The sequence below is a fragment of the Salmo trutta genome, chromosome 30 (assembly GCF_901001165.1).
Source record: "Salmo trutta chromosome 30, fSalTru1.1, whole genome shotgun sequence".
NCBI lineage: Eukaryota > Metazoa > Chordata > Actinopteri > Salmoniformes > Salmonidae > Salmo > Salmo trutta.
Genome location: NC_042986.1, coordinates 29,352,933 through 29,375,950, shown reverse-complemented (window position 1 = coordinate 29,375,950; position 23,018 = coordinate 29,352,933). Strand labels below are relative to the sequence as shown.

Sequence of the window (23,018 nt, the reverse complement as noted above, 5' to 3'; positions counted from 1 at the left end):
GGCAACTGCCATGCCATCCATAATTCACCCGGATCAAACAAACTTTATGGCAGGACGACAATCTATTTTCAACATCCGAAACCCTTTCAATATAGTCAATGCCAGTTAGTCAACGGAATCGCTTTAAGTAGTAACCTCACTGGGCGCTGAGAAGTCATTAGATCGAATCGAATGGGAATACATATTCACAGCCCTTGATAAATGATGATTTGGTGAAGTACTTAAATCATGGATCAAAATATTATACTCATCCCCCATGGGGTCTGTATGTACAAGCAAAAATTATCTCAGACTACTTCCCTCTACATAGAGGCACGAGACAGGGATGTCTACTTTTGCCTCTTTTTTATATTGCGATAGAACTGCTTGCTACTGTAAGGGGTGCCTAACTAGTGGCAGGGAAGTCAGACGCAGTAGAGCAGAACTTGGTAATAGTCGGAGCAGTTTAATAGTAAAACCTACGGCATACGAAATACAAAATATGGGCACAATAACCCGACGCTTACCAGTCAAACAAAGGTGCACAAGCACTTACAAATAAACAATACCACACAAAGACATGGGGTTGAACAGAGGGTTAAATATACAACACATAATGAGGGAAATGAAAACCAGGTGTGTGAGAAAACAAGACAAAACAAATGGAAAATGAAAAATGGATTGGCGATGGCTAGATAACCGGTGACATCAACCACCGAACACCGCCCGAACAAGGAGAGGCATCCATCGACTTCGGCAGAAGTCGTGACAGCTACTGTAAATCCCTACGTACAAATGAACATTTTGCAAGTATAAATAGAGCCGGTGTAAATCACAAACTTTCGTTAAATGCAGAAAACCTTCTGCTGCTTATTTCGGACCCTCACAATACAATCCCCACGGTTATAGATACGCTGAATATATTCTGCAGGATTTCAGGTTTAAAAAAACCCTGAGATTGGCCAGTTGAGAACAAGTTCTCATTTACAACTGCGACCTGACCAAGAAAAGCAAAGCAGTGCAACAAAAACAACAACACAGAGTTAACCAGGTAGGCAAGTTGAGAACAAGTTCTCATTTACAATTGCGACTTGGCCAAGATAAAGAAAAGCAGTTCGACACATACAGAGTTAGTAACACAAGGAGTAAAACAAACATACAGTCAATAATACAGTAGAAAGCGTCCCACCTAGCCCAGAGAGGTTAAACATGGGATAAACAAACGTACAGTCAATAACACAATAGAAAACTCTATATACAGTGTGTGCAAATGTAGTAAGATTAGGGAGGTAAGGCAATAAATAGGCCATAGTGGTATTAACACTGGAAATTAGCATTAACACTGGAGTGATAGATGTGCAGATGATGCTGTGCAATTAGAGATACTGTGGTTGAAATAGAGCAACAAAAAAAACTATATGGGGATGAGGTACTTGGGTGGGCTATTTACAGATGGGCTGTGTACAGGTGCAGTGATCAGTAAGCTGCTCTGACAGCTGGTGCGTATAGTTAGTGAGGGAGATATAAGTCTCCAGCTTCAGTAACTTTTGCAGTTTGTTCCAGTCATTGGCAGCAGAGAACTGGAAGGAAAGGCAGCCAAAGAGGTGTTGGCTTTGGGGATGACCAGTGAAATATACCTGCTGGAGCGCATGCTACAGGTGGGTGTTGCTATGGTGACCAGCGAGCTGAGATAAGGCAGGACTTTACCTAGCAAAGACTTATAGATGACCTGGAACCAGTGGGTTTTTATTTATTTATTTATTTCACCTTTATTTGACCAGGTAGGCAAGTTGAGAACAAGTTCTCATTTACAATTGCGACCTGGCCAAGATAAAGCAAAGCAGTTTGACACATTCAACAACACAGAGTTACACATGGAGTAAAACAAACATACAGTCAATAATACAGTAGAAACATAAGTCTATATACAATGTGAGCAAATGAGGTGAGATAAGGGAAGTAAAGGCAAAAAAAGGCCACGGTGGCGAAGTAAATACAATAAAGCAATTAAAACACTGGAATGGTAGATTTGCAGTGGAAGAAAGTGCAAAATAGAAATAATGGGGTGCAAAGGAGCAAAATAAATAAATAAAAACAGTAGGGGAAGCGGTAGTTGTTTGGGCTAAATTATAGATGGGCTATGTACAGGTGCAGTAATCTGTGAGCTGCTCCGACAGCTGGTGCTTAAAGCTAGTGAGGGAGATTGTTTCCAGTTACAGAGATTTTTGTAGTTCGTTGGCAGGTGGGTGCTGCTATGGTGACCAGTGAGCTGAGATAAGGGGGGACTTTACCTAGCAGGGTCTTGTAGATGACCTGGTGCCAGTGGGTTTGGCGACAAGTATGAAGCGAGGGCCAGCCAACGAGAGCGTACAGGTCGCAGTGGTGGGTAGTGTATGGGGCTTTGGTGACAAAATGGATGGCACTGTGATAGACTGCATCCAATTTATTGAGTAGGGTGTTGGAGGCTATTTTGTAAATGACATCGCCGAAGTCGAGGATCGGTAGGATGGTCAGTTTTACAAGGGTGTGTTTGGCAGCATGAGTGAAGGATGCTTTGTTGTGAAATAGGAAGCCAATTCTAGATTTAACTTTGGATTGGAGATGTTTGATGTGAGTCTGGAAGGAGAGTTTACAGTCTAACCAGACACCTAGGTATTTGTAGTTGTCCACATATTCCAAGTTAGAACCGTCCAGAGTAGTGATGCTGGACGGGCGGGCAGGTGCGGGCAGCGATCGGTTGAAGAGCATGCATTTAGTTTTACTTGTATTTAAGAGCAGTTGGAGGCCACGGAAGGAGAGTTGTATGGCATTGAAGCTCGTCTGGAGGGTTGTTAACACAGTGTCCAAAGAAGGGACAGAAGTATACAGAATGGTGTCGTCTGCGTAGAGGTGGATCAGAGACTCACCAGCAGCAAGAGCGACATCATTGATGTATACAGAGAAGAGATTCGGCCCAAGAATTGAACCCTGTGGCACCCCCATAGAGACTGCCAGAGGCCCGGACAACAGGCCCTCCGATTTGACACACTGAACTCTATCAGAGAAGTAGTTGGTGAACCAGGCGAGGCAATCATTTGAGAAGCCAAGGCTATTGAGTCTGCCAATGAGGATGTGGTGATTGACAGAGTCGAAAGCCTTGGCCAGATCAATGAATACGGCTGCACAGTATTGTTTCTTATCGATGGCGGTTAAGATATCGTTTAGGATCTTGAGCGTGGCTGAGGTGCACCCATGAACAGCTCTGAAACCAGATTGCATAGCGGAGAAGGTGCGGTTGGATTCGAAATGGTCGGTAATCTGTTTGTTGACATGGATTTCGAAGACCTTAGAAAGGCAGGGTAGGATAGATATAGGTCTTTAGCAGTTTGGGTCAAGAGTGTCCCCCCCTTTGAAGAGGGGGATGACCGCAGCTGCTTTCCAATCTTTGGGAATCTCAGACGCCACGAAAGAGAGGTTGAACAGGCTAGTAATAGGGGTTGCAACAATTTCGGCAGATCATTTTAGAAAGAGATGTTCCAGATTGTCTAGCCCAGCTGATTTGTAGGGGTCCAGATTTTTCAGCTCTTTCAGAACATCAGCTGTCTGGATTTGGGTGAAGGAGAAGGGGGGGGGCTTGAGCAGGTTGCTGCGGGGGGTGCAGAGCTGTTGGCTGGGGTAGCGGTAGCCAGGTGGAAAGCATGGCTGGCTGTTGAAAAATTCTTATTGAAATTCTCGATTATCGTAGATTTATCGGTGGAGACAGTGTTTCCTAGCCTCAGTGCAGTGGACAGCTGGGAGGAGGTGCTCTTATTCTCCATGGACTTTACAGTGTCCCAAAACCTTTTGGAATTAGTGCTACAGGAAGGTTACAAGCTGAACCTGAACCAAAGGATTATATTCCCAGTGAATGACACAGCATCTTGTGCATCTTTCAATGGAATTCCCTTTAAAATAACCCCTTCATCTACCTTGGTATAGAATTAACCCAGAAATATAGTACAATGAGGTTGACGGCCCATGCTGCCAATCTCATCCCCAGGCCGCATTAATTCCATCAAAATTGTAACGTTGTCCAATTTTTTGCAAATAATTTCTAGACATGACACATTTACATTCCCATCTCATTTTTTAAGTCTCTTGACCAAATCATAACATATTTCATTTGGAACAACAAGAAACCGAGAATCTGTAAACCAGTTCTCGAACAACCGAAAAATAAAACCATATTTTCTGTAATAAATTTCTACACCCTCGATTTTGATCTCGAGGGTGTAGGTGCGTTTCTTGGGGGGGAAAAACATTTCTGCCTATTGGACATACACATATAAAAACAAGGATGAACGTACAGTTTATTGTCTGTTATGGAAAAAGACTCATGCTCTCCTATCGTTCCACTCTCGCTACTCTGCTCCCAAATAAGCATCGGACTAACCTCCCACACACGGAACCCCGTAGAAGTGAAAGGCGCCTCGAAGATATGGACACAGTTCAGAAGTAATTTTGGTCTGAAAGAGATGATCACTCCTATGCTGTTATGTGCCAACTTCTATTTCCAACCATTAACTGATTCCGCATTCAAGCAATGATATCAAAACGGAATTTTGACCCTTGTGGATCTCTTCCCAAACTTCCAGAATTCCTGAAAAGCAAACACAATTTCATTTTTTTCAGATACTTACAAATACGGAGCTATGCTTCAAAGCATCTCAACCTGTTCCCATCTCTTCCACCCAGGAGCATCATTGGCTAACACTCAGAATAACCCCAGTGCTAGGGGAAACATCTCCAGAATATACAAAACCATCCAAAACATGAGAAGCCTGTCATTGGTAAAGACAAAGGCTTCCTGGGAGAAAGAAATGGCAACAGAAATATCGGAAGACACGTGGCAATCCTCCATTAAACTTATTCATACATCGTTTATTTGTGTAAGACACAGTTTGATTAAATTTAAAACCTTTCACTGTCTGCATCTGTCAAGAAGCAGGATGTCAAAAATCAACCCAACAATGGATTAGGTGCCAAATCAAATCCAATCAAATTGTAATTGTCACATGCGCCGAACACAACAGGTGTAGACCTTACCATGACATGCTTACTTACAAGCCGTTAACCAACAATGCACTTCAAGAAATAGAGTTAAGAAAATATTTACTAAATTACCTAAAGTAAATTTCTTTATAAAAAGTAACACACTAAAATAACAATACCGAGGCTATAAACAGGGGGTACCGGTACCGAGTCAATGTGCAGGGGTACAGGTTAGTCAAGCTAATTTGTACATGTAGGTAGGGGTAAAGTGACTATGCATAGATAATAAACAGCAAATAGCAGCAGTGTACAATCAAAGGGGTTGGGGGTTCAATGTAAATTGTCCAGGTGGCCATCTGAATAATTGTTCAGCAGTCTTATGGCTTGGGGGTAGAAGCTGATAAGGAGACTTTTGGACCTAGACTTGGCACTCCGGTACTGCTTGCCGTGCGGTAGTAGATAGAACAGTCTATGACTTGGGTGAAAAAATTGACCACAACCCAAATTTTTGGGGCCTTCCTCTGACACGCCTAGTATATAGGTCCTGGATGGCAGGAAGCTTGGCCCCAATGATGTACTGGGCCGTGCGCATTACCCTCTGTAGCGCCTTGTGGTCGGATGCTAAGTTTTTTGCCATACCAGGCGGTGATGCAACCAGTCAAGATGCTCTCGATGGTACAGTTGTAGTACTTTTTGAGAATCTGGGGACCCATTCCAAATCTTTTCAGTCTTCTGAGAGGGAAAAGGTGTTGATGTGCCCTCTACACGGCTGTCTTGGTGTGTTTGGACCATCATAGTTTGTTGGTGATGTGGACACCAAGGAACTTGAACCGCTCGAAACTCTCGCTCCACTACAGCCCCGTTGATGTGAATGGGGGCGTTTTCGGCCCTCCTTTTCCCGTAGTCCACGATCATCTCCTTTGTCTTGCTCACGATTAGGGAGAGGTTGTTGTCCTGGCACCACACTGCCAGGTCTCTGACCTCCTCCCTATAGGCTGTCTCATTGTTGTCGGTGATCAGGCCTACCACTGTTGTGTCATCAGCAAACTTAATGATGGTGTTGTAGTGGTGCTTGGCCACGCAGTCGTGGATGAACAGGGAGTACAGGAGGGGACTACGCACGCACCCCTGAGTGGCCATCGTGTTGAGGATAAGTGTGGCAGATGTCTTGTTGCCTACCTTTACCACCGTGGGGGCAGTCCGTCAGGAAGTCCAGGATCCAGTTGCAGAGGGAGGTGTTTAGTCCCAGGATCCTTAGCTTAGTAATGACCTTTGTGGGCACTATGGTGTTGAAGGCTGAGCTTTAGTCAATGAACAGCATTCTCACTTAGGTGTTCCTTTTGTCCAGGTGGGAAAGGGCAGTGTGGAGTGCCATCCGGCTCCTGCTACAATATATCATATGTATTGGGAATGTCCGTCTTTATTTTCGGTCCGGCATTTTCAATACTTTATCCAGGGCCTGCGATCAAACAATTGACCCCAACCATACACCGCCTTATTCAGGATAACCCCAGGGAATAATGTCACAAATAATCAATTGGAAATCATGGCATTCACATCTCTACTAGCCCGCTGACTAATCTTATTTGAGTGGAATTCTGCTACCCCACCCTTCCATTCACAGTGGGTTGGAGACATTCTATCTATCTTTACATTTTAGAAAATCAGGTTCACTACCCAAGGTGCTACTGAAAATGTGAAAAGTTAGGGCAGCCTTTTGAATGTATATAGTCGAGGTCAGACATCTACAGATGTAGCCCTACACACAAACTACAGATGAATAAGATAAATGCTCTTGGGGCTGAAATAAAATAAATGAGTATATCCACATACAGTACTTTTGTATATATAGTGTATTTCAATACTCTTTCCACCTGTGTAATGTACACGTAACAAAAATATAAACGTAACATGTAAAGTGTTGGCCCCATGTTTCATGAGCTGAAATAAAAGATCCCAGAAATGATCCACGCACACAAAAAGCTTATTTCTCTCAGATTTTGTGCACAAATTTGCTTATATCCCTGTTAGTGAGCATTTCTCCTATGCCAAGATAATCCATCCACCTGACGTGTGGCATATCAAGAAGCTGATTAAACAGCATGATCATTACCCAGGTGCACCGTGTGCTGGGGACAATAAAAGGCCACTCTAAAATGTGTAGTTTTGTCACACAACACAATGCCACAGATGTCTCAAGTTTTGAGGGAGCATGTAATTGGCATACTGACTGCAGGAATGTCCACCAGAGCAGTTGCCAGAGAACTGAATGTTAATTTCTATACCATAAGCCACCTCCAACAGAGATAACGTGATGAGATCGTGAGGCCCATTGTCGTGCCAGTCATCCTCCGCCATCCCCTCACGTTTCAGCATGATAATGTATTGGATTGACGTCTACGACAGTCTGTTCCAGTTCCCTCCAATATCCAGCAACTTCGCACAGCCAATAAAGAGAAGTGGGACAACATTCCACAGCCTGATTAACTATATGCGAAGGAGATGTGTTGTGCTACATGAGGAAAATGGTGGCCACACCAGATACTGACTAGTTTCTGATTAAGGTATCTGTGACCAAGAGATGCATATCTGTATTCCCAGTCATTTGAAACCCATTGATTAGGGCCTAATGAATTTATTACTCAGTAAAATCTTTGAAATTGTTGCATGTTGTGTTTATATTTTTTATCAGTATAGTGTACAATAAGTGCAAGATGCATATTACCTGTTCTATTGGTTAAATACAGTTCCTGTTCAAATCCTTATGATGCCACTGTGAGAATTGGTCAGATGGAACATGGTTTGTGTCCCTTAGGTTCAACGCAGACCACAGTTCATAAACACAGCATATTCCAGGAAATACTTGACAATAACCTTTGGTAATTCGATATTCCTCCTCAACATAGAATTATGTAAAACATAACATGTGCTTCCATTCTAAAGCCACTACAGATCTAGTGCTAAATGAAATGGAGATGTTTTGTAGAGTCATGTAGAGAGAATACTTGTACAGTATGTTCAAAAGTACCAGCATTAAAAGTAGCAGTGCTAGTATCTTCACCTTAACCTCAAAGGTTAAGGTGAACCTTCCAGATAACATCTTAGTGAACAATTCAAGGATGTGCCGGGATGAAGACAAGGAAATTGTTGTTCGTCTTCCAGTCTAGGTATCTTTATTCTTTATACCCCACATCACCGGACGGACTTTCCCTCTGAAAATAACTCCACAACAGTTTGCAACAAATATGACTGCATTTATTGTCTTTTTATCTCTTTGTGTGTCTACTAGCTATAATGGAGGTTAAAGATACAAGAAGAACAAAGTCTGTCTTCCGGTAATTCTGTTTGCAGAGCAGGTTTCGCTTTCAAAGTCATCCTCCAGTGACAGGTTGTGTGACCTTTCCGACCTGTGATTGATCATGACCTCTGACCTTTGTGGTTGAGATGTACACTGAAATGGCCTTATGTTTCCTTGAGGACATCATGGGACATTTCCATCCTGTCCTGTTTAGTTTCAGAGAAATCACTCAACATTACAGTAAATGTTAAGTTTTGTTGAAGTTGAATTGCTTCACCCCTCTTACCAGTATGAATGGTGGGCAGACAATTTTTATTTGTCCACAAATGTTGTGGAAAAATACACTAGCTCATACACGTTTTATAAATAATGACCTAGCCAGCTGGCACATGGTGAGAGAAAACAAATAATCGAGAGAGGGAGAGAAGAGACAAAAAAGAAAGTGAGAAGGTATAGAGAAAAGAGAGATAAGATAGAGAGAAGAGAGAATGAAGAGAAAAGAGTGAAGAGAGAAAAGAGAGAGAATGAAGAGAGAGAAAAGAGAGAGTGAAGAGAGAGAAGAGAGTGGAGAGAGTGAAGAGACAGAGAATGAAATGAGAGAAAAGATAGAGAGAAGAGAATGAGAAGACAGAGAAACGAGAGAGAGAGACGACACTATGCTGTGAAAGGTATCTTCAGTGTGGCGGGAACAGCAGAACAGAAGATAAATCACTCAACCGGTTTTCTACATCCACCCCTGGATCCTACACATACAGTGTGTGCTATTTTCACGCCATCAGTTCCCACATTAGATCCACACTCTGTAGACCAAAGCCTGCCAGAACTAAGGACTTTAACACTGTCTGATATCAATTCATCTCTAGCTCAACTTCAGAGGATAAATCATATTAATATTGTGACTCAAAATAGAAGACATCTGGATAGTTTATTTCTGTACAGACATTAAGATGCTCGTGTTTCTGCGGTCAGTGAATGAGGAACACTTTGTTTTCTGCTGGAGTTTCCCCTGATGAAAAACAGACATTCTCAGAACTTAGATTGCAAACAAAATTCCTTGACTGCAGACAATAACAATAATATAGACATTTCCAATAAACAAGCTTTATTCTTGTTACATCATGACAATGTAGACAGTGATATTACATGAGGATTGTTAAAAAAAATTAACTATGACATCAGCATGCCATATGATATATAACACAAAATAAGTGAGTTGTTGTTAGCTGCACGTCAATGATCGTCAACTAAAAACAAAGATGTATTCTGATTGGGTGATAAGAGGTGAAAAGTGCAATTGGAACAGATTGAATTCAAAATGATGACTTGACATGGCAGAATGCAAGAAGTGTAAAATGATGGGGACAAAGGGCAGGCCCTGTGATAAAGAGACAGAGAAAGAGAGAGAAAGAGAAACGCGATAATAGAGTGTAAGAGAGTGTAAGTGAGAAATACAGGCTGATTGTAAGAGACAGTAACAGAGACAAAGAGAGTATGAAGGAAGTAAGAGCAAGAGAGAGTAAAAGCTTGGTGGCTACGCAGAGGCTCCTGTCAGACTGCTGTGGCAAAGCCTATGCGGTTGTTGCGACGGTCAAACTCTGTGTAGTAGCGGGCGATGAAGTTGGCTCCCAGGATCCAGATAGGGCCAGTAGGAGGCGGCACATCCAAACCCCTAAAGGTCACACTACAGATGTCCTCTCCAAACTGAGATTGCTGCAGACGGAGAGCAAATCATAAAAAAATACTGATAAAGACTTCCATAAATTAGCATTTATAAAACATACATGTCACATCTATAACACAAAGTAAACATGACATAGTAGCTACAAAGGTAAACATGACAATTGCCCTGTATCTGTACAGTATATCCCAGTTGTGCCAATTTCCGTTACTTACCCATAAGATGTAGTCCTCCTCAGTGAGTGAGTACTCATGGCCTCCGAGGTGGAAGGTGACACTGGGTAAGGACTTCACCAGGTCACAGTTTACAGTGTACTGAAAGGAGAACAAACAACACGTCTTATTCCACCCATAAGGTAAGGTAAGATGTTAGTTAAGAGACTCTTTAGGCAATAAAGATACAGTCTGTGGCTCTGTGATGTACATACCCCTCCCTCTGCCAGTTCTGTGGCTCCAATGGTTTTCATCAGTACAGACACAGAGGAGGCGGGGCCTGTGATGTAGGAGGAGCCTGTGTCAATCACTGCCGTACAGCCTTCCTTACAGAACAGCATCTCCTCCCCCACTGTCACCCTGGGAGAGAGAGAGAAAATTACACACACATACACATGTAAAGTTCATTGACACAGGCAAATGTGTATATACTGACCCACAGATAAACAAACAAACAAACAGACAGAAACAGACAGACAACTTGCACATCAGTGGAGGTTGGTGAGAAGAGCTATAGGAGGACGGGCTCATTGTAATGGCTGGACTGGAATTAATGGAACGGAGTCAAACGTAGTTTCCATATATTTGATACCATTGCATTTATTCCATTCTAGCATTACAATGAGCCTGTCCTCCTATAGCTCCCCTCACCAGCCTCCACTGTTGCACATGCACACATACACACATAGCTGTCACATCTCACCCTTTCATGTTGACCTCCCATTTTCCTGCCTCACTGGTGCCCATGTAGTTGAAGGTACCAGTGTAGTACTCTGGGTCTGTTCCTCCCATCACTAGCTCTCCACCTGGTTTGTGCATTGGGTCCCTGAGAGAAGAAAAACAAATTGCCCAGATTACTATTCATAGGTTGCATCTTCATCAATCGGTTGCATCATGCCATTGCCCTCTGCCTTAGTGGTGCCAAAAAGTCGTAATAAGCTCAGTCATTCTGAACGGGGGCCACCCAGTGGGCAAAACCTGATTGAATCAGTGTTGTTTCCACTTCATTTCAACCAAAGAAATCTTTGTGATGTTGAATCAATGTGGAAAACTGATTGGATTTGCAAAAAGTCATCAACATAAGATTTCACATTGAATTCACGATAGTTGATGACTCAACCAGAAGAGGCTGGTGGAAGGAGCTATAGGAGGACGGGCTCATTGTAATGACTGGAATGGAGTCAACAGAATGGAGTCAAACACGTTGTTTCCATGTGTTTGGTACCATTCTATTGATTCCATTCCAGCCATCATAATGAGCCTGTCCTCCTATAGCTCTTCCCACCAGCCTCCTCTGGACTCAACAAAATGTAAATCAAAAGTAGACATTGAAATGACATCCGTGCCCAGTGGGTAATGACTGTTTCATCTAAATTTCACAATATTAGCCTGGAAATACAGTGACATTGCTAAAGTAGGCAAATATTTTGTTAAACATGGACTTAAAGGAGGTTGGTATAATACTGTGAAAATTATGATAATGCCCCTTTAGTGTAATAGCTGTTTGAAAAGGAAATTTCTGCCTGTTTTGGTGGGATGGAGTCTTGGCCTGCCAGGTGACACCGCCAGGCAATAAATTAGTTAATAGACCAATAAGAAATAGAGTTCCAAACCTCTCTGCCAATATCAGCTAGTTCTCAGTTTTCCCCTCCCCACTCAGACCATTTAAAAACAGTCCTAGCTAAATTATTGCTTGAGAAATGTCTCTTTCCTAAGAAGCTATGTTTGATTCTTATTGACCATTTCAATTTGAAAACAATCACAGTAAGGTACGTAATTGGTACCTAGAAATTATTTGATATTGAGATAAAGGTCCAATGCAGCCGTTTTTAAGTAAAAAGAAGTCTACTTATCTCAAGTCTGAATCAGGCCCTATATGAACAGTGACAGTGAAATCACCTACTTGCTATAATAGACAGAGAAGACCTCCTCCTTGAGGACGTGCTGGGACATGATGCGGTCGAACACAGGGGTGATGCCGTCGATGGCCACGTTGGGGTAGCCCATCCCAAGGACCCCGTCAAACTTGGCAAAGATGAAGGGGATGGCAGGCAGGGCTGTGGCCTCAGCAAATACCTGGACCACTGGGATGCCACCCACCTGGAGAATGCACAGAGTAAGATATAAATTGTCCCTCAATACCTAGATCCAGGTTTAACCTCTAGTAAGATAATCCTTTGGTAGATCAGTACGTATGGGCAATGTCTACTATTATTCCCATCTTGATCACAAAAAAGCATGTTTAAAAGGGATGATAGGAAACATATGAGGAGAAAGGGTACGAAGATTATTTTCTTAGAGTGGTGTAACGTTACACTGACCACAACCACATCCTCACTCAGGAATCCCCTGACGTTTCCAGAGGCATACTGGATGGAGAAACCTGTCCCGTTCTTGATGTGCGTCCGGGACTTGGAACCGTCGTATCTGTTGTGGGTAACTGTGAGTTCAAAGGTCATTGTGTCATAATCGTCCAGGAACATCCTTATCTCTGGTGAAGCAATTAAACATACAGGTTTTATGTGTGTGTGTGTGGGAGCCAGGGGGACGTGCTCATTTTGGAAGTGGGCTGCTCATTTGACGGCTACATGTAGCAGGCCATTGCTGTCATGTCCTGACCCTAGTAAGATGTCATTTTCTATAGTAGAGTAGGTCAGGGCATGACAGGGGGTGTTTTGTGTTTTTCTATGTTTTCTATGTTTGTGTTCTAGGTTTTCTATTTCTATGTTGATCTCCAATTGGAGGCAGCTGGTCCTCGTTGCCTCTTATTGGAGATCATATTTAAGTAGGGGTTTTTCTTCCTGGGTTTTTGTGGGTAGTTGTTTTCCGTTTTGTCAAGTGTACCTGACGGAACTGTTGGCTGTCGTTTTGTTGTTTTGTTTAAGTGTCTTCATTAAAGTTAAGAAATGAGCACTCTACACGCTGCGCCTTGGTCCCCTTTTTACGACCCACGCTACAGAACTACCCACCATGACTGGAACAAGTGGTGTGCCCGGGCAGAAATGGACACCTGGTCACATACGGAGTGGATGGAGAGGAGGAACTGGACTTGGGGCCAGGTAATCGATAGATATCGGAGCCTACCTAGGAAAAACGAGAGGCAGCCCCACAAAAAATTTGGGGGGGGCATACGGGTAGTTTGGCTGGGCCAGGGGTGAGGCCTGAGTCAACTACCCGTGCTTTTTGTGGTAAGCATGTGCCTGTCTCTCGCACTCTCTCTCCAATGCGCCTCCATAGCACAGTACGTCTTGTGCCTGCTCCTCGCGCTCTCCCTCCAGTGCGCATCCATAACCCAGTACGGCCGGTGCCTGCTTTGAGCACTCGGTCCTCAGTGCGTCTCCCCAGTCCGGTGAGACCGGTTCCTGCTCCACGTACAAAGCCTCCAGTGATAATCGATGGTCCGACACTTGTAGAGATGATCCATGGCACTAAGCCTTTAGTGATGATCCATGGCCCGGAGTCTGTAGGGATATTCCATGGCACGAAGCCTGAAGAGGTAATCCATGGCCCGGAACCTGAAGAAATAATCCTTGGCAAAAAGCCTGGAGGGATAATAAATGGTCCGGAGCCTGTAGGGATAAACCATGGCATGAAGCCTGTAGGAATAATCCATGGCCCGGCACTTGTAGAGATAATCCATGGTAAGAAGCCTCCAGTGATGATCCTTGGCGCGGAACCTGTAGAGACGATCCATGGCATGGAGCCAGCAGCGACGCTCCTCAGCCCGGAGCCTCCGGCGACGCTCCTCAGCCCGGAGCCTCCGGCGACGCTCCTCAGCCCGGAGCCTCCGGCGGCGGCCTGCAGCCCGGAACCTCCGGCAATGATCTACAGTCCGGGTCTTTCGACGACGATCCACGGTCAGGTGGTAATAAAGCAGCAAGGATCAGCGGGTGGAGCGGGGAGTACACCCAGAACCGGAGCTGCCTCCTATGCCGGAGGTTAAGGTTATGTGGACTGCATTTGAGCCGCCATAGACAATTATCACCCTCCCTACCCTCCCTTTTGTTTTGTGTTTTTTTGTTTGTTGGTTTGTTGCATTCGGAGTCTGCACGTTTGGGGGGGGTACTGTCACATCCTGACCCTAGTAAGAGGTTATTTTCTATGGTAGAGTAGGTCAGTGCGTGACAGGGGTGTTTTGTGTTTTTCTATTTCTATGTTTAAGTTCTAGTTTTTCTATTTCTATGTTGGGGTTGATCTCCAATTGGAGGCAGCTTGTCCTTGTTACCTCTGATTGGAGATCATATTTAAGTAGGGGTTTTTCTTCCTGGGTTTTTGTGGGTTATTATCTTTTGAGTAGTGTTTGTTTCTCTCTGCGTCACGGTTTGTTGTTTTTGTAAATTCAGTTATTTTGTGTATTGCAAAAGTTTCACGGATTTAATAAAATGTGGAACTACAACCACGCTGCACTTTGGTCCGATCCTTTCGATAGCCGTGACAATTGCAGAGAAGCTGCATAAGTACCAGCCCCTTGTGGCATGCTTGGACACCCTCGAGTGTAGGTGCAAACTGGAGGCTCTGATATTTGGCAGTCTCGGCCACGTACACAGGCTTGCAGTGCATGGCCTCCAGATTGCGGGCCTGACAAAAACTAGGGCAAAGCTATTGGGTAGGTACTGTTCAGTTCAGCAGTCGTGGGCAACCTCGCCGGTTGGAGGAGTGCTTTCTGTATCCTTGAATGCCATGCATACGGGGAACTTTGAATTGGTTGGATCCTTTTTTTGTAAATTTGATTAGTGGATTAAAATAAAATATTTAAAATGTGTTTGCATGTGTGTGCGCATGCGTGTGCATGTGTGTAGGGCCATCATGCACCCCAAAAATATGAGGTGGCACAAAGTATGCTAGCATGGCTCGGTGTATGGCATGGCTCGGTGTATTTGGCTAAGGTGTATGTAAACTTCCGACTTCAACTGTACATTGTTCAAATACTTTGTGGAACTATTGTCATTCTCAATTGATTCTAAAAATAGACTTAATTTACTTGCTGTTTAAGGTGAAGAAAAATAACTTTGAGAAGCTCAACAGCTCATTAGGGGTGGTGAGTCAAGACAATTAGAAATACTATCAGACATCCCCAAATGGGCACATTTAAAGACCTACATTTGCACGCAGGCCAGGTAGACTAGTCCTACTTCTATATGCGTAATCAGGTGTGCGTCCTTACTCACCATTGACTGGAGCATTTCAAACAAAAGACAATGAATGAATTGACAAAACCTCATAAATGGAATGAAATAAACAAAAACTTGTTTCTCACAAGTGTAGCATAGGTTGTGAGTTCTTCAAGACACTGCGACAATGAAAAATGGTAAATGACTTATAATAATACATTGAATGCATTAAAATAAATTACCATAACCAAACAAACGTCACAGATTAAAAATTATAGCAATTAACGATAAATGTAAACTAGTACTTATGATATATGTAATGGGGAATTTATAGACACAGTGAACAATGCACACAATTAAGTTTATGAAACTATGAACCCATGAAATGGCGGGAGAGAGCGCATTCTGGAGAGAGACGTTCCTTGTGCATCTGAGACACAATCCCCATATTCTTGGACTGTGGCGTCACCCCGGAGTCCTCAATGCATTAGTCCACTGAGACAGGTGCAAATCAGACAGATGTTTCATGAAAAAAATATATATTTGCGACAGCTTGACAAAAAAAAAATCTAATGTTTTCAATATATATGTATTTATTTTGTCATAGAGTATTCCATATAAGGCAACCAGACCTTTTGGCATTTTCACATTATACCCTTAACCTTGTAATAAATCAAATATAGTGATGCAAAACTTGACATTTTTGCCATCCATTGTGACATTGTTCTAGGATAACCAACCTTTCAATTAATGGCAATGCATCATTAGCCATTAATGCTAGGTTACACTGTTTTTTCTGATAACAGTCTCCAGTATCAACATTTCCTAGCAACCAAAAACAGGGAGAAGGGGTGTAATGGAAATTATATGATTAAAGGTTTGACAAAATTATTTCACCCTGAAAATGTATAACCGAGTGATTATAAGGTTAATGTACTAATGTGTGTGCATGGGACAAGCTGAGACTTTAATATGTTGCAATGTACGTGAGATGTTCAAGGAGAAGGAGAACTGTTAACAGACAGCAAACAACTTGTGACCACGGAGGAACTGATAAAAAGAAGAAGGTCTCCCTGTCCCGGGGAGGGGAGAAACATTGAGGCTATAGTAGATTACGTCCCAGGTGCAAGATATGATAAACAATGTATGTGTTGTAGAAAAGTTTGTAAACTGCATCATCAGTGTTAGAGAAGAGGAGTGGTATTTGTATGACGAAATGTGCAATATAAAAGGCTGTGTGCATTGTATGGATTTTAGAGCTCTCGTAAATAAACGTTCTGATCATTGTAGACTGGGTCTCAGTCTGTTTCCTGCAACCGGAACCTTACAACTTCTGGTGTACAAACTGAGTAGTTAAATTGAAGTTCGGTTAAACCTGTCTGGGATAGGTGGCAGTATTTTCACGGCCGGATAAAAAAAATGTACCCGATTTAAACTGGTTACTACTCTTGCCCAGAAACGAGAATATGCATATTATTAGTAGATTTGGATAGAAAACACTCTAAAGTTTCTAAACCTGTTTGAATGGTGTCTGTGAGTATAACAGAACTCATATGGCAGGCAAAAACCTGAGAAAATTACAAGCAGGAAGTGGCCTGTCTGACAATTTGTAGTCCTTCTGTTGCATCTCTATCGAAAATATAGTATCTGTGCTGTTACGTGACACTTTCTAAGGCTTCCATTGGCTCTCTAAAGCCTTCAGAAAGCGGAATGATGCGTCTCCTGTCTCTGGGCAGATAACAGTAGCAGAGTTTGTCAGTGGACTGCCTGGTGACAGAGAGACTGGAGATGCGCATTCACGAGACCTTGACATTTTTTTCTTTCACTCTTTGAATGAATACAACGTTGTCCGGTTGGAATATTATTGCTATTTTATGAGAAAAATTGCATAAAAATGGATTTTAAACAGCGTTTGACATGCTTCTAAGTACGGTAAAGGAACATATTGAATTTTTTTGTCACTAAATGCGCTCGCGCGTTACCCTTTGGATAGTGACCTGAATGCACGAACAAAACAACATTTGTTGTTGAAGTAGAAGTCCTGGGAGTGCATTCTGACAAAGAACAGCAAAGATAATCCAATTTTTCAAATAGTAATTCTGAGTTTAGGTTGCCCCAAACTTGGCGGGTGTCAAATTAGCTAGCCGTGATGGCTGAGCTATGTACTCAGAATATTGCAAAATGTGCTTTCGCCGAAAAGCTATTTTAAAATCTGACATAGTGAATGCATAAAGGAGTTCTGTATCTATAATTCTTAAAATAATTGTTATGTATTTTGTCAACGTTTATGGTGAGTAATTTAGTAAATTCACCGGAAGTTTTCGGTGGGTATGCTAGTTCTGAACATCACATGCTAATGTAAAAAGCTGTTTTTTGATATAAATATGAACTTGATTGAACAAAACATGCATGTATTGTATAACATAATATCCTAGGAGTGTCATCTGATGAAGATCATCAAAGGTTAGTGCTGCATTTAGCTGTGGTTTGGGTTTTTGTGACATATATGCTTGCTTTGAAAATGGCTGTGATTATTTTGGGCAGTGTACTCCCCTGACATAATCTAATGGTTTGCTTTTGCTGTAAAGCCTTTTTGAAATCGGACAATGTGGTTGGATTAACGAGAGTCTTATCTTTCAAATGGTGTAAAATAGTCATATATTTGAGAAATTGAAGTTATAGCATTTGAGGTATTTGTATTTCGCGCCACGCGATTCCACTGGCTGTTGAATAGAGTGGGACGCTAACGTCCCACCTAGCCCAGAGAGGTTTTAAGGACATTGATAACTTAATTCCCGTAACAAGGGAATTAAGATCATAACATATTCAAATACAGTATGTCCTCTTATGTTTTACACCTTCAGCAGAGGAATTATATTTCTGAGTGCATGATATTAAGTTTAACTAGTATATATGATGTTCTATGGATGGTTTTAAACTGCAGTAATTTATGTCTGAGATTATATACATGACATATCTGTATACATTCATCATTATCAATAGTGCCTCCCAGGTCTTCCTCACGTTTTTGTTTGACCTGTTTTGTGTCATCGGGAAAAGCCTCTATCAACCATTGATCCAGTTTAGAAATCAACTTTACAGGGTTGTTACACTGCCTTAAAATAGTTTCAATCTCTGAAGCTTCCGGCTTGTCCAGTGTTAATAAAATGTTGTTTCTGCAAAAAAAAGTTAACCTCAGTGTCGTCACAGACTGGTCTCCCCATGGTTGCCTGACCTGCTGAGACCCCTGTCACCATCTGATCCTACTCAGAGGCATGACAATGTATTACCATGATGTACATTTATACATTATATTATCCAAGAATAGAATCAATGGTTCAATAATTGAAATTACTATTATTCCCAGATTCCAGGCTACAGCCTACCCATCAACAAAAACATTAATGTTGTATCCGTTCACTGATTGTTATAATAATACACTGCAAAATTCACTTAAGCTCTGTAGACTGGTCTTCCCTGGCTGTCTGACCCTGCTGGGACACCTGTCACCATCTGATCCTGCTAAGACATGATGAGCATAGTGTTGTGTACTGACTGTGCACCATGACACTGTAGCCTGTAGAGCTGTTTATACCGTGTCCATGTGAAAAGTAGAGAATTAGCTATGGAAACTGACAGATCAATAGCCGTTACATTGCTATACTGACTAATAAAAACTCACATTGCGCTGTAAAAAAACGTCACCATATTGGTCTTCAGTTTGGCCGCATCATTTGATTCAGGTCTAGCGTGATTGAGGCAAAAATAATAGTAAAGTTAGTGAGCTAGCTAGCTCTAATGGTACATCAACTGGCAAAAACTAGCCTAGTCAATTTACTTCTGTTGAAACGGAACAAAAAGGCTACAAACATTTCCATACACACAACAGCTGCTAGATGCTGCTATGTGACAGACAACTAGAGGCTAGAGCTGAACTAGTTGTGGTAGCTACAAGCTAGCTAGTTCATTTTCTTCAGACAGAACTTCAGTCGAGAGAGAATGAAACATTAGCTAGCGTTACATGTCAGTTACACTACTAGCTCAGCACTGTGAATAAATAAACATTTTTCTGTTAAGTCAAACAAAAGTTACCTTGCCAGCTACGTCAGTCAAATAAAGAGAAGCGAGTTTCTGCTCTGCTTGCTTTTATAACTCAGAGAAAAAGTGCAACACACAGATACGGCAGCTGCAGACAACAGCACCGTGCTGGCCCTATAATAATAGCTTTGCCTTCACTGTCCGTACACACTGGTGTCCACGCAGTCCTAAATCCAGCTGTCCTAAAGCACACTGATGCCACTTTTTGTATCACAGTGCAATTTTAAAACTGGGGTGGGGTGGGGGGGCAAAAATGCAATTTTAGAATGTGGGAGGGGTCAAGTCCCCCCCGTCCCCAGTGAAAGTTACACCCTTGCACTTATGGGAGATTCTAGAGTGGCGCCTGAGACAGTGTTTTCCACCACCATCAACAAAACACCAAATTATGGAATTTCTCGTGGAAAAATTGTGTCGCATCCCTGTGTTTCCTTTATTTTGGAAGTTACGTGTAGTTCGATAAGCTGTCTACTCTAACTTGATTGTTGGCTTCTTGGTAGCTAGTTATGAGGTTGGGAAACCTATCTGGGTTAGCTAAAGCCAACTTCATAAAATGTGTAGGTGGCTAGTAGTATTACAGAGAAACAACATTGTTTTTCCAAGAGGACAGATCTGAGGGGGCACTTGCCCCTGTGCCCCCTATGGACATGACGTCTCTGAATGTGTGTGTGGGTGTGTGCTCTGTACTTACAGCAGGCAGTATAGAGAGGGGAACAGCTGTATGAGGGCACCCACAGGTTGGCTGAGCCTGTATCAAACACTACGTTGAACATCTGGGCAGGAGAACCAATACTGATCTCCCCATAGTACTGGGTCTGAGGAGCAGAGAGAAGAAGCAGCAATGAATAATTTACTCAACTCAGTTTGGCACGTGCTTTGTGTTCTCTCATTTGGAACATAATGTTTCCATGTCAATTGCATCTACAGTATGGGTGGTCAGTGCAGTGTCTCTCACATCCAGGTAGTTGGTGAGGGGGGTGGGGGCTGTCCCGTTGCTGGGGGAGAGGTCATCTTTGCTCTTCTGGGCCAATTCAGCGAATAACTGCGCTGGGGACACGCCCATCTCATGTAGGGTTTCTCTTATGGAGGGCATCTTCTTCAGACTGATCCTGATTAGATATGATGACAGTGAGGAAAGATCATCCAATAGAATGATACATAGGAAGTGAGCAGGGGTGGGATGGGACTGGGGGGTATACAATGCATTCTGCAATCATGGACCATTGTTAACATGAGACCATGTGTCACCATGTCTGTAAACGTTGTTTCTACAGCTCTGCCAAAAATACACACTCAATTGATTTATTCAAGCTTCTTCACTGTCTAGTTTAACGACCCAGAGCAGTCAACAACATGGTTTTCCTGCTTTTTATAAATATTTCCACACCATGAGGCTGGAATAATACTGTGAAATTGGGAAAATTAGGTTAATACCCTTTCATTTTAAGAGCAGTTTGAAAATAAATGTTTGTCTATTTTGGTGGGATGGAGTTTTGGCCTGCCTGGTAAATAAGATAATAGACCAATAAGATAGAGTTCCAAACCTCTGCCAATAGTTTTCAGTTTTCCGCTCCCCACTCAGATCACTCCCAGACAGTCCTCGAAAAATTATTGATTGAGAAATTGCTCTTTGCTAGGAAGCTATTTTGTTTTATTTTTGACCATTTAATTAGAAAATAATCCCAGTAAGTTATTTAATTCCTAACCATAAATAATTTCATATTGACGTTCGTTACACATTGCAGAGAAGGACCATAGCATTTAGGTTCATTACACATTGCAGAGTAGGACTGTTGGTTCCACTTTTCCGGGCTCCGTTATTTACTTAACAAATAAGGACTACTCAAAATGTGCACTTATAAATCATATACATTTTAATCAAAATACAGCTGTAGACAGAAGTCAAAGATCAAACATCAAAAATACAACTGATGTTTCTGAGTTCTGCAAAATAGGAAACGTCCAAGTTGCTTTTAATATGCTTGCAGTCAACTCCTGTTACTGCCTACGTCAAAACCTTCTACTCATGAGACCATGCATATACAGTTATAACAACTTGCAGGAGAGAACAATAGTTCCAGTGTTTTCTAAGGGCTCAGCAGTCATTTTTCACTCCCCAAGTTGCTTTATAGTGGTATGTCTGACTTGTCTCTTTCACTCCCCTGTAGGGTTCTGTGACTAGGAATCTCTTTTAGCCTTGAGGCGCTTTCACAGACACCCTGTTTGACTGCAATAGCTCACACATCTCTCAGACCGTTTCTTATAAGGGGCAGAGACTAGAAAATAACTGTGGAACAATATTAAACCTTATAATTAATATATATTGCTAATCTGTAGTTCAGGACCCTATAAATGTAGTGGGGGAGGGGGTCTTATAGCCCTTCCCCTTCTATTAATACAGCAGAAGCAAAATCAATTATAATACATCAAACATTTGGTGCAGCCCCTATCATGACCCCAAGTTGACCCCATCAGGACCATAGCATTTAGGTTCATTACACATTACAGAGTAGACAACATACAGTGATAAAAACACAAAGAAAAAGATGGCCTTACCTTTGTAAGGCATGGCTGGTGGTCATCGTCAGTGACAGAGTAATCACACACACCCAGCATTGCATCAGCAGGGCCATGGAGACCCTGGAGTGTGAAGGAGTATGCGAGGAGATAACCTAGTGAAGTTAACTTGTGTTTCCTTGTACCGTTCCTCCAGGCAAACCAGCTAGTTGTACATCTGATCTTCTGAAAGATTGGCCCCTCTCTGTCTACTCTTTTTATACCAGCTCTGAGCTTTCCTAAAAGTGTCCACCAACCCTTTCCCTCCCTTCTACCTCACCCAGCCCTCCCTTGATAAACAGGTCCCAGAGTGAGATGTGAACTGTGACCCTTGGGAACAGATTGGAGACAGAAAGCAGGGATGAGAGAGAGCGAGAGAGAGAGCTCTCTGACCAGGCTGGGTTTACATCACGGCTGCAGGGTGAACATGGATTAAGGCCTGTGAGAAGAGGAGTGGGAGCCTTGGGGTGGGGGAGGGAGGGGATGGAGAAGGGAGACGCTTTAGGGGGGATAGAGGAGTAGGAAAGGGTGCTGATTTGGATTACCCAGGCGTAGGACACAGAAACGAGCCCTGTGAAACCTGTAAAGGAGTCAATTTATACTTGAATGGTGTGGCGAATTGAATGGTGTGACAAAGGCATTTAATCTATATGTGGCCAGTGGCTGTAACATCTGAAACCAATGATTGCCAGATACTCATATGTAATATGTAGACAATGCAGAGAAGGGAGAAGCTTTAAAGGGGACAGGGAAATAGGAGAAGGATGCTGACAGGGATTACCCAGTCTTGCCAGATGATGAATTAATCCATCAAAACCTATTGAAATGGACTGTAAAACATTACATGCTAAACAGGCCAGATGTTCATGTATAGTGCCATCTCTTTCCTTTCTGATGAAGTATACTGTACCTGCTCCAACTTTGCAGTGTATGCTGCAACAGTTTCACTTTATCTTGTCTGCAATAGGAATAGTCAGTAGGGAATGGAGTTAATCCTACATTTTGTTTGTGGGGGTTGTGCTGTGGACTTCAGGCTAGATACTTAATTAGGCTAGCTAATGTCTGTCTGTAGGCTATTA

General features: G+C 42.5%; 1 protein-coding gene across 1 annotated transcript; it reads right to left on the bottom strand.

Annotated features, from left to right (window-relative positions):
* Window positions 1-9,368: 9,368 nt before the first annotated feature.
* Window positions 9,369-22,109, bottom strand: LOC115168453 (renin). Its single transcript, XM_029723761.1, has 9 exons — window positions 21,940-22,109; window positions 20,339-20,492; window positions 20,075-20,198; window positions 12,499-12,617; window positions 12,081-12,277; window positions 10,881-11,003; window positions 10,393-10,537; window positions 10,181-10,279; window positions 9,369-9,997 (listed from the first exon to the last, which is right to left on the bottom strand). The coding sequence occupies exons 1-9, from the start codon at window positions 22,014-22,016 to the stop codon at window positions 9,836-9,838; spliced, it is 1,200 nt and encodes a 399-aa protein (XP_029579621.1). The 5' UTR covers window positions 22,017-22,109; the 3' UTR covers window positions 9,369-9,835.
* Between the last annotated feature and the right edge of the window lie 909 nt (window positions 22,110-23,018).

What these genes read in the sequence shown, in the direction of transcription:
- LOC115168453 (XM_029723761.1), bottom strand. Translation starts at nt 22,016, where the DNA reads ATGGCCCTGCTGATGCAATGCTGGGTGTGTGTGATTACTCTGTCACTG. An exon ending in TGGGAGGTCAACATGAAAGG is followed by an intron (nt 10,538 to 10,880) that starts GTGAGATGTGAC and finishes TCTCTCTCCCAG; the next exon opens with GGTGACAGTGGGGGAGGAGA. An exon ending in CAGAACTGGCAGAGGGAGGG is followed by an intron (nt 10,280 to 10,392) that starts GTATGTACATCA and finishes TTCTCCTTTCAG; the next exon opens with TACACTGTAAACTGTGACCT.